Source organism: Aulonocara sp. 'chitande type north' Nkhata Bay, linkage group LG1, assembly GCF_057382095.1.
Source record: "Aulonocara sp. 'chitande type north' Nkhata Bay isolate Kocher_YH1m ecotype deep benthic linkage group LG1, A_spYH_male_GT1.1, whole genome shotgun sequence".
Classification (NCBI taxonomy): domain Eukaryota; kingdom Metazoa; phylum Chordata; class Actinopteri; order Cichliformes; family Cichlidae; genus Aulonocara; species Aulonocara sp. 'chitande type north' Nkhata Bay.
The window spans coordinates 6,400,634-6,412,746 of NC_141344.1; the positions used below are offsets into that span (position 1 = coordinate 6,400,634).

At 39.0% G+C, this 12,113-nt stretch overlaps 1 protein-coding gene across 1 annotated transcript; it reads left to right on the forward strand.

The window, feature by feature from the left end:
- Nucleotides 1-1,456: 1,456 nt before the first annotated feature.
- Nucleotides 1,457-11,408, forward strand: dnaja2a (DnaJ heat shock protein family (Hsp40) member A2a). The gene is made up of 9 exons (XM_086305863.1): nucleotides 1,457-1,631; nucleotides 2,638-2,697; nucleotides 4,036-4,265; nucleotides 4,408-4,488; nucleotides 4,612-4,745; nucleotides 4,842-5,038; nucleotides 8,795-8,939; nucleotides 9,210-9,337; nucleotides 10,270-11,408. Exons 1-9 carry the CDS (start codon nucleotides 1,554-1,556, stop codon nucleotides 10,456-10,458), a joined length of 1,242 nt encoding a protein of 413 aa, XP_086161989.1. The 5' UTR covers nucleotides 1,457-1,553; the 3' UTR covers nucleotides 10,459-11,408.
- The last annotated feature ends 705 nt before the right edge of the window (nucleotides 11,409-12,113 follow it).

Genomic DNA, 12,113 nt, shown 5'->3' on the forward strand with positions numbered 1-12,113 from the left:
ATGAATGACGTAATAAGCATTTATAATTAACAGGGTGTGACTGATTGGATGAGTTTGTTGTCGAAGTATTATTGCACTGTTCATGGCCTCTCAGAAGAGGAGTGAGACGGGACGAGGAGATCTACTGACACCCAAGACAATTTGCACGGACAAGCTCTCATATCCCCCTCCGGTCCTAATGCTGGATGAGACATCTGAGGTTATAATATGCCACAACAGTAATGGATCTTTGACATGAAAAATGAAGACAAGTTAGACGTGGAGAGATCTTAATTATTGAGACACTCGCTATTAGGTTGAATTCATTAACTGACTTCAAAATTGAATTTCTGTGCAGGCATAACAAACTCAATGCCACTCTAAATCGTGACCGACATCTTAAATTAGCATCGGGTTTAAAACGAATTAAAATAAATTGCAAATATCTGCAGTGCTAATGTGGTCAAGTACAAGATTATATTCCCATGTTGTGAGTGTGCGATAATCACATGGTTTGGATTGTACTAAGATGCAACCATTCAAAAACAATGTATTCCATAATAAATAAAAGGGCCCAATAATAAATCAACCATAATTTGTCTGCAAGGAGTGGAGGTAGTCAAGGTGGATAAATACCTGGGATCAACCATCCAAAGCAACAGAGAGCTGAAGAAGAGACTGCAGGCAGGGTGGAGATGAGTATGAGGTGTGACAGAAGGATATTAGCAAGAGGGAAATGGAAGGTTTACAAAGTAAAACCTGCTATGATGGATTGCTTGGAGATGGTGTCACTGACAAAAAACAGGAGATCGAGCTGAAGTGGCAGAATTGAAAGATTCTCAGATTTATTTATAAATGAGTATATCAGAGGGACCTCAAGTCCAATGCTTTCGAGACAAATTAGAGAACCAAGGCTGAGATATTTTGGACATGTGCAGAGGAAGGATAGTGGATATACTGGACAAAGGATGTTAAAGATGGAGCTGCCAGGCGGGATGAAAACAGATAACGTTTATGGATATAGTGGAGGATGACATACGGAAGACTGATGTGACAGAGGAGGATGCTATGAAGAGGGTGACATGGGGGCAGATGATCTGCTGTGGTGATCCCTAAAGGGAGCGGCCAAAAGAAGAAGATTCAGTGAGCATAAAGAGAAACAGAAAGTTCGCTTTTCATTAACAGACTGTAAAAACAGGATGGCAGTTTGAGCTCATAAACTGAGTTTAAACTTTTATATGTGAAGGTGTAACTATAGGGCCAGTTATAAAATGGCAAGAAATTGTTCAAGCTTTGTCTAAATTAACTTTAATTAAATGATTAATATTTGCTAAAATAAATAAATGAATGAATGAATAAATAAGAGAAGAAGAAAAATGAAAAGGAAATCGAGTGTTTACTCTCGTGTGTAAGCTCATCAGTCATCAAGCACATCCACGCCAGGGGGCACCAGCGGACACGCGGCGGGTCTGACTTTCCGGAAATGGAGACACGAGGCGAGCCAAACATTTTCCACCGGCTCCTTCTCTCTTTGTCCATCCAGCTCCTGTCGAAGCAACATCAACAGCAACACCATGTCGAATGTTGTCGACACGAAATTGTACGACATCCTCGGAGTGTCTCCGTCTGCAACTGAAAATGAGCTGAAAAAGGTAAATACACGGGAGATAATTTGCGGGATTATATATTGCGTTTAAGCTTCAAAGTCTTAAAAGTGCCTCAATCAGGAAATGCGTTGCTATGCGAAGCTAACTAACATTATCAGTGAATCAGGCTGACCGGCCTGGATATTCATGTGACAGTCGGGCTGTGTCGTTTATGAGTTCAATAAATGTTTTATTTTTCTTTCACAGTTTAGCTACGATCGACTAGGAAAACGTATGTTTTTCAATTTGTTAATGTGAAAAAGGTCAACCGAAACCAAGGCTAGCTCGTACGCATCAAACGATTGACCTCACGCTAGCTTTAGCTTAAGTGTTTGTCGCGAAACCAGCCAAACTAGTCCTTGATTTTGTGTTTGACAAACGGTGGAAATAGATTCCTAACACGTAGTGATCAAAATGAGCCGAAGAATCCAAGTTTGATATTTATTCAGCGGTTTTGTTTTTTTATTTAAATTTGGTTGGGGTTTTTTTCTCCCAACCGGCGTGTGATGGTTTTTTTTTAACTGGCCATGCTAGACTAGACTAAATTGATGTTCACCGACCTCTTGTTTATTAGCACATTATCGGATAACTTTATTACGCTGTCATATTTTCATCTTAAACGTTATCGTTACCCCGTCCGTGCTTGGCGAGAAGATATGCTAATTAGCTTAGAAGCGTTAGCACTGAAATTGTCAGACATTTTGAGTTGCCTTTTTTCACTAAAGGGTAATTCCCGGGGATGGGTGCGTGGAAATGGTGAATAGCAGTCGTCGCTACTAAACCAGTTATGGATTATTGTTGGGAGAAAATGATTTTTTTTAAAGCCGAGACAGAAAGTGCGTGGCCGGCCAGGTTTGTTCGGGGAGGGAGGCACGTGTGATTGCGTAAACCGTAGATAAGCTTCCTTCATGTGTGTTGGAGTCATGTCGACGCAAGTTTCCCGTAAACAACGCATGCCCAATGTAAAACTTGCTAGCTAATGGAGTTATCTCTGTTTTTTGTTATTGTCTAGGCATACCGGAAACTCGCAAAAGAATATCATCCCGACAAGAACCCTAATTCTGGAGATAAGGTAACTCCTCCGTGGCAGCCTCCACCTGGTTTACAGTGGAGCTGGTCATCATATGTCCAGATGAGTTATGCGATTATGTTTGTTTTAATTATGTTTGAAATTAAAAAACGTGATTGGGAAAACAATAAAAAGCTAAAAAGTCTGTTTTCATTTTATGCACCAAATTCTAATGTATGTGTACTTAATTACTCTGTTTCGTTTATTGATTTGCAGATTTTCTTTCTTTTGTTTTTTGGATGTTTATTAAAATTAGTCCTTTGGATAAAGTGCAATGTGTTGCTATCAGTGTTATGTATAACTAAAGAAGAAAAATAGTTTAAAATGTTTAAGTAAAACATTTTAAACATAGAGAACATGTTCTCTCATAGAGATGTGCCTAGTATTTTGTGTATCTGAAGCTTTAATGTATCTTTCAGTCCTGTTATGACAGGAGTTACTTCCCGTTTTAGTTTTACTTTTGCTTTGTGGTGATTTCGCTTTAAGCCTTTACATTTCATTAAGGGTTTAAATTGTTATTGAACATTGAGCTGAAGTTGGAAGAGCCCTTTCCACAGCTGTGCTTAACATTCGCATTAGTTTCTAATGTAGATTTTGGAATGTTTATTGAAAGGTGTGGGGGGGGGAATTACAAGCCTCTCTTTCATCATCCCCAATATGGCAGTGAGAGATTTTCTCAGCAGGAAATTGTTGCCAACAGGAAAATGGCAACTTTAGAGTCTTAAGCCTGGAGGCAGTGTTCATAATAATGAAAGCATTTGAGTTTTGGAAATGGTGTGTCCTACCGAGAATATCCTTTACACTGGCTGTGAGATTAACTTGTAACTCATGCTGAACGTCACATTTTATCTTCAAAGCAAATGGAAGCTAGATGTTATTCTTTTTAACTATTAGTTTTCTTTCTAATTTTTTTTTTTTTATTGGAGACCTAAGAGTGTTGGTAAAGTTTGTATAGGTCAGTTGAAACTTTGAGTTACTGTTTTGACAGGTAATCAATTTGCTGTGAATTTGCTCTGAAGTCTTATGTTTTGGAGAGCTGAAATTGTACCCAAGACTTCTGTCCCCCTCGGGTGTTTTAGATGGAGCCAAAGGAAAATCCCAAGTGTTATTTATTTTTCACCAGTTTAGTTGATTGGTGTCTGCTTTCCATAAGCTTAAGACACATTTTTATTTAATGGTTCTAAAATGAACCCCAGACTGTATGTGTGGCTGGATCTAAGTGGGTCAGTTAATTGTTTTGTCAAATCCCAAAAGCCATTTTGAAACAGGCCGTTCCCTTCGTCCAGTTAATTTTATTTTATTTTTTGTCTTGTCTCCGTTTCTGGTCTTCTCAAAATGTAGTTCAAAGAAATCAGCTTTGCCTATGAGGTGCTAACTAACCCTGAAAAGAAAGAACTTTATGATCGCTATGGAGAACAAGGCTTGCGGGAAGGTGGCGGGGGTGGCCCAGGGATGGACGATATCTTCTCCCACATCTTTGGAGGTGGACTCTTTGGCTTCATGGGTGGACAGAGCAGTCGATCCAGGAATGGAGGTCGGAGGAGAGGAGAAGACATGGTCCATCCACTCAAGTAAGACCTAGCTTGGAAACTCAGATGTACTACATTAAATTGATTTAATGTTTTTGTGTTTGCAATTAATTAAAATTGCTCTTGATGTGCAGCACAACTATTTTATCTTGCATCAGTTGATATCATGTTTTTTTTCCTGTAGGGTTTCACTGGAGGACCTTTACAATGGAAAAACAACTAAACTACAACTTAGCAAGAATGTACTCTGTAGCACTTGCAATGGGTGAGTAGTATAACCAACATCTTGCTGTTATTTCTGCTTGATAGTTTAGATATTAACAGTTTTAATCCTGGGATATTTGTTGGTTATTACAACAAATCCATCTGTGGCTTTGTGTGAATACAGGCAGGGAGGCAAGACGGGTGCTGTACAAAAGTGTACGGCGTGTAGGGGGCGTGGCATGCGCATCATGATCAGACAGCTGGCCCCGGGTATGGTCCAACAGATGCAGTCAGTGTGTACTGATTGTAATGGAGAGGGTAAGTGCCACAGTGATGTAAACCATGACTAAGCACTTGCGTGTTTTATTGATCTGCACAGATCTCTGATCCTGTGTTTTATTTAATCTGCCCCAGGTGAGGTGATCAGTGAGAAAGACCGCTGTAAAAAATGCGAGGGCAAGAAAGTCGTGAAGGAGGTGAAGATTCTGGAGGTGCATGTGGACAAAGGCATGAAGCATGGCCAGAAAATTACCTTTGGAGGAGAAGCTGACCAGGCACCTGGCGTTGAACCTGGGGATATAGTTCTTGTCCTGCAAGAAAAAGAGCACGAGGTACATGGGGGGAGTCTGATTCATGTTATCCTTTCCCTCGTAACCCATGCATACTCTGTAATAGGAGGTGATGGTTTTAACATTATTTTGAGCAGTCTATTCTCCTTTTGTGTTTTTTGTATGTCAGTTGCTAATTACTTCACTCCCATAAAAAGGTGAACTTCTTCTAATCCAGCTCCTCACACCTGACCAAAGCTTCCTGTTGCATTCTTTTGATGTCAAACTGTTGATTCTGTTTTCACTAATGGCCAAAATCTCATAGTCTCAGCTGGTTCGTAAAATGTATGTATAACACAGTATAACACAGTACATGTGTGGGTGTGCAGAGGTGACGAATTTACGCACAACTTAAATAAGCATCAAAGAAGTGGAAATAAAATCTCGGAGACGTTGGAGTTAGTCATGCAGAATTTGTATATTTCAAATTTTTTTTTAAATAAGTTTTAATTACATTTTGATTTTTGTTTTGATTTCAGGGTGTTTTTTAAATTTGGTTAGTTTTGGCGTGTTTATAAATGTTTAGTTTTAATCTTTAATTATTTTAACACAGAGGATATTTATCTAGGAGCAGATTTTAACATTTTGGAATGAGTGTTATAGCAGCAGAGTGTCAGGCTGGTGTAGAGGTTAGTATTATCATTCCCTGGGGTGTTTCTGCATGGAGTTGGCATGTTCTGCCTGTGGGAACTCAAGCTTCCTCCCACAGTCCAGACAGACACGTAAGGTGAATAAGTCATTCTAACAGGTGAATTATGCTTCTGTGTTAGATCTGTGTCGTACCTTACGTCATAACCAGGACCCTATTATTTTTTATTTTTTATTTTTTTTCCCTACAACATAACGTTGTAGGTAACGTTTCATGATTTCATTTTTAATTATGATGCTTGGGTTTTTACCCCCTCCCATCCCACCTGATGTGGTTTAACAATGCACTTTTTGCATACAACCTGGGTACATCTGTGAGCATTGTGGTAACTTGGAGCGTTGCATACAGTTTGGAAGGCATTTGGGGGGCAATCTATAGCATTTTCAGTTTGCTCTAGTAAATTCACTTAGTGTAGTAGATGGACGACCTGGTCATTGTTTCTCTGTCTATGGCATTATGCTTCACCTAACTTTCATACTAACATGCCAACCTCCTGCAGCGCTGATGGATAATAATTTTATGGGTCTTAGGTAGGGCTGGGCCATATCATACCGTTCACGGTAATACCGGTATAATGTCGGGCAACGATAAGAAAATGAAATATCGCGATAGAATATGGGTGAAACTGATACAGATTAGAAAAATATGATTTCTGTATCAGTCATAGTTTTGTGAGCTGTCAGAGCCTAAAATGCAACATTACTAAGGTTGATAGTTTTTAATTAATTTTATCTCTCATAAAAGCTGCAATTGTCTTGATCAGATATCATGTCAAATAATTTCTTATGTGTTGAGGCACCCCTCCTTATGCAATACGAGATTTAAATAATTGTTTTAGCACTTTGCGCACTCAAAAGCCTAAGTCATGTGTTATATAGTGTTTGATTGTGGGCTAAATGGTGCACCTGCTGTGGAATATATACAGCTGTTGTTCGTGAGTTTATGATTCATGAGTAAGCTACTGATTTAAAACACCCCCTCTGTTTGCAATAATTCAAGAAATAAAGTAAGAAAATCTTAAATTGTATCACAGAAAATTCTAACAGGGAAAAAAAGTCTGTATTTCAGTGCATATAAGAAGGAAAACATTATACATTATTGAGTTTTTATAATTAAATCGTATTATGCCTTAATGTTGAATTTCTTTGGTAGCAAAACGTCTTGATGCATTCTCAATCATCCAGGAAAGTAAATCTCCAAAAAGTTGATTCTGTTCATCTGGACGTAGCGTTTTGTGGGAGAAATGTTTCGTCACTCATCCAAGTGACTTCTTCAGTCTCAGCTGACCGCAGGTTTCCCCAATCTTATAAACCGTACATTTGCATAATGACTGAAACCAGCCCACTGAAGGATGCAAATTCTCATTACCACTGATCAAAGACCACTGATCAATGGCCATGAGTACCATTCACAGAGAGTTGGGGAATGGCTGCAATTACAGCATTGTAAGATGGCGAAAGATGGGTGTGCCGTGGGCTCCCCAGCCTAAGGGTTCATCTTTCGGCATCTTACAATGCTGTGATTGCAGCCACACAGTGGACCAAAGGAAAAAGGATTTTGTGTAGTAGCTGAACACAGTGTTCCTGGAAATGAAGAAAAGGAGTGTTTCTGTTCACTGAAAAATCAGCGCTTATGATTCTACATGGTTGAAGTGTTGAGTTCCTGGTTTGCATTAACAACGCTTGTAGCTGGATGCCAAAAAGTGATGGGTGTCCTCTCATGAAATAAAGTTATATTGACATCATGAGTGGTGGATTGATAGGCTAATCAGTCTTGTGATGCTGATCTTTTTTTTCAAGAGCAATTCAACTAAATGTTGTCATTTTAATAAAACAGACAAATCGTAATGAAGCTTATTTGTCGTAATGGTGCCAAATTCAGAAATATGCAAGCCACTTACCTTACTCGGCTGAGGTAAATAAAGACCCTGGTAAATGTTAAAGGAAATGGGTTGTGGATGGTTTTGGCTTAACTAGAACACCACCCAGAGCTTGAGGAGTGCCTCTGGCTCCTTCTCCCACAGGATGTCTATCTTTAATGTCAAAATATGTCATTCATAGACATCTGTAGCATAATGAGTTGGTACAGCCAGCAGCAACAACACATAAAACACTGATCATGGAACATCAGTACTCTTTATGAAATGGCACAAAAGGTCTGAAAATCATTTGAAGTAGTACAATAAAAAGTATTTAAGAGGCATTAAAAAACTACTTGTCTGTGTATACAGGAATACATTCTGACAGCATCCTATTGAGTAAATTAGTAACTTTTTTGTGCTATACTTGTTTGTACTATTGATTTCTAACAAATGCTCTAAGGCAGAGGTGTTTAGTGTTCGGATACAATACAGTTTACAAAAATTGATGGTGTGAACTTAATTGTTTTCTAATAATTAATAAAAAATAATTAAAATTGACAAAGCATTACAGTGCCAAAAAAGCTAGCTTGTGGAACAGTGTGAATTTAAAGTACAAGGCCTCTACTGAGTGTTCCATTATGGGTTGATGTTTGTCTTGTTAATTCTAGCCTTTTGATAAGATATTTATTTGCCTGTCAGTTTAGTGTGCAGGAGTTCTTAAAGCTGTTGTGTAACGCATTTTACTGCAACATAAGAAAGAAATGTTACAAAACTCCAAGTTCATAGCCTCCCCCAATGTCTTGACTGCCAAATTACACCATGAAGAAGCATTGTCACACAGTCAATTATAGCTGTCACAGATGACGAGCTCAAAAGACACTGTCAGAGAAAATGATTCTGACCACTTTAAAAGGCTATCAGTCACAGACAAAAGCAATTTGTTCTGACAATTATCTGTTACCGTGTTTAATGTGGTTTTTATGAGAGAATAGGCTTCAGCGATGAGAACTCTTTGGATTATTGGAATAAAAAAAACTTTTTTTTCCCCCCTAAAATTGACTAACTTCTGCTTTAGCCCCAGCTTTATTCAAAGGTAATGATATACAGTGACATGCTTTCCCACACTGTCATATTTGGTATATCAGGAAATGATGCTTTGTTTGTTTGGTTTGTTTGTTTTTAAATCTGTTAGAACTGTGACGATTTCATCTATTAACAGATATTACTAACAATCTCTCTCTATTTTCAGACATATAGACGAGATGGCAATGACCTCTTCATGAACCACAAGATTGGGCTGGTGGAGGCGCTGTGTGGTTTCCAGTTTATGTTGAAACATTTAGATGGAAGACAAATTGTTGTTAAGTACCCTGCTGGCAAAGTCATTGAACCAGGTAAACATCCATTTTTAACATTGCTTTTCTTACTGAATTTGTCAGGAACAGACTGCATCATTATTCAAAGCTCTGACGTGGTTGCCAGATAAGTGTATTAGCCTAGCAGGTGTCCAGCTTTGGGCTTTATTGGCAGAGAGTTTCTATCATTGTAAAGATGTTCTTCACACTAACACTGGGGGTGGGTTTACCCTAAATCCCCAGTGCTGGAAATACTGTTTAGAAAAATGTGATTAAGTCAAATTTTAAACAAACGGCACTCTTTTCTAGGCTCTGTCAGGATGGTGCGGGGAGAAGGCATGCCACAGTACCGAAACCCTTTCGAGAAAGGAGATCTTTATATCAAGTTTGATGTCCAGTTTCCTGACAACAATTGGATCAGCCCTGAGAAACTTGGGGTATGACAGATTTGTGCTTTTAATTTACTGTCTTTAATCTTCTAATTTTGATTTGTCTCATTATAGACAAATACCAAAGCTCATTCTTCGTACTTAGAAGTAATTACAAAACTGTCCTTCATAGGCAATTTTTTTCCTCCATATAATTAGATTAAGACATTAAAACTATATTCCAAACAGACTTAAGTCAGCGAGTCATTTACAGTTGAGTTCAAATATATTATTTAAATCAGACTTGCCCATCAGGCCTCTGAGGGGGCATCAGTGATGGCAGCACACGGAGGCAGTAAATAGATTTGCTCTTTTATTAGCAGCTTTGAAACAAGCAAGGAAAAAGGGAAATATTGGCAGCAGTGTTGATGGAGAAAGGCCACAGCACACCTTACTTTGAACAACAGCTGCTTTAACTTGAAAAATATACATGATTTTCAGACAGCTCAGCAGTGAGTTAGCTGTCTGACCTGTAACATGTTCACATGTAGGACTGCTGTTTTTCTTGGGTGGAAAGCAATTTATATGTGTACGGTTAGTGGGGAGAAACCCAAGGTGCATGTTTTCTCAAATGATTTTTTCTACTATGTCTTCAGAGTCCGTCACATAATCTGGTTTTGGTCTGAAGAGAAAGTATGACCTGTTTGTTTGTTGTCGTTGTTTTAAAGAGGGGGGGAAAGATATTAATTTCATTCAGACTTCCATTCAGCGATTTGATTCCTTCTTGTGATGAATGTGAAAGTACTTAAATTCTGTCACGCTTGTCTTTCTGGCTGAGGATGGAAGTGAATTTCTTCCTGAGACAGCACCCCTTCTCGCTCTCTCTCTCCTTGTAGCAGTGCACTCATGACCCCACAACCTTCTGACACCAGAGAATGGTTAGAAATCCCAATGAAGCTGCCTGTTAAAGCTGTATTTTGAAAATTGTTTTCCCTGTGAAGGAGCTGGAAGACATGCTGCCCTCACGGTCAGAGCCACCCATCATCAGTGGAGACACGGAGGAGGTCGACCTGCAAGATTATGACGTCAGCCAGAGCTCGTCATCTGGTAACCGCAGGGAGGCTTACAATGACAGCTCGGACGAAGAGGGCAGCCACCACGGCTCGGGAGTACAGTGTGCCCACCAGTAATCTCATGCGCTTTCCCACTCTGACATATACACATACAGACACACACAACCCATGAGCTAGATGGGAGAAAATGTATGAGTTGCAGACTAAACAAAGGCAGGTCAGGCTCAGTAGCTCCTCAGACACAGATCACAATCACACTGACTCGTGCACAAGTTGTTGATTGTTTGAAATATTGTGCCCTTGAATCATTTTGATTTTTGTCTGAGGAACTAACACTGGTGCAGCCAGAGACAGATCTAGACACTTTAAACAGCAACTTTAGGTAAAAATTCATATAAAATATTTAAGATGTAATGAAACAAGTGGTCGCCTCAGTGAACACCATGTTAGGATGACGATCTTCTGTTCATACAGACTTCACCCACCCACCTTTCTCTTCCTCTGTCATGGCTGATAGTCCAGTGTCCTGCTAATTGGAGCTCAAGATCAGTAAAAAGGAATGTTTCTTTGTGACATGGGTTCTGTTTTCATAGTATTTACATTAATTTAAAAGACTAACCAATGTGCAAAGACAAAGCAGCTGAGCAACGTGACATGCAGATCCTCGGACTTATGCATTCATGGACTTGTCGACTCGGCGCCATTTGTAGGATTTGTTTTCTGATTTTTACAGCTTTAGTTTCTTTCTAGGTTTTTACGTGTTGTTGTTTTTTTTTGTTTTTTTTTTTTGTTGTTTTTTTTCCCCTGTCTTTACTTTTTAATTCGAACAGAAATTTCATTAAGTGTGTATATCACTGAAGTGGTTGTTGGTAAGCTTCATCAGCTGCTGTATTTCAAGGCTGTGTGATTTAAAAATAAATAAATAAATAAAAACCTATAGTCTGTACCTGTGCTGAGACCATGTGCATGTACAAAGCTTTGGTTCCCGCACTTGTCAAACATCCAATAAAGCAGCACACTTCTCAAGAAATGTCTATGAAGTTGTTGAATAAACTGTTGAAATATCATTCGTAGTGTGTTACATTGATTTTTGCAATGTTTTTCTTTTTGCCACCAGAAGTAGTAGGCTAGAAATAAGTTGAAGCCATCAGAGTTTTGAAATGGCTCACTAAGGGAAAAAAGTTGTTCTTTCTATACACAATGTGTCAATGACGAGAACTAATCCAAGGATCCTGCCAACTATTCTCTGGAGGTACTGTATGACTAAATCAAAAAACATTTCCATCCTCAGTCAGCTGTCATCAGTGAACGGGATCGCACACTGTCCTAAAAGCAGTCTGAGTGGAAAGACATGCCAATGAAACTACAATGCTGTGACCTCTGTAGTTCTTGAAGAGGCAGCTGATCACTGCTTCTTCCATTAGTATTTGTGTACAGTGTAAACTGTTGAATGGGTTGAGAAGCACGCATATATACATGCATATACATTTCAACTGGTCATGCTGGTAGCTTTGGTTAGTGGTGCTGATTTAAGTAGTGTTGCCATTTAAGTGTCCTGTGATGTGGTTTATTGACTTCAATGTGAGGAACCCTTAGTGACCTGAACATCGGGCATCTATCGGCCCTTTCAGTGTCATTTAAAGAGTGAAACAGCTAAAACCAAGCTATTTAATTAGTGTGGATCATGTCCTACCTGTGCCAATGACCCTTGTGTTTAACAAATCTCAGCTACGTCTTCTTTGTAATCATCAAACTTTTATTAGAGTTCAGAA

Excerpts from the sequence above, each read along its gene's own strand:
- dnaja2a (XM_086305863.1), top strand. The coding sequence starts at position 1,554 with ATGTCGAATGTTGTCGACACGAAATTGTACGACATCCTCGGAGTGTCT. Across the intron at positions 2,698-4,035 it reads ACCCTAATTCTGGAGATAAG|TTCAAAGAAATCAGCTTTGC; the intron begins GTAACTCCTCCG and ends CTCAAAATGTAG. Across the intron at positions 5,039-8,794 it reads TGCAAGAAAAAGAGCACGAG|ACATATAGACGAGATGGCAA; the intron begins GTACATGGGGGG and ends CTCTATTTTCAG.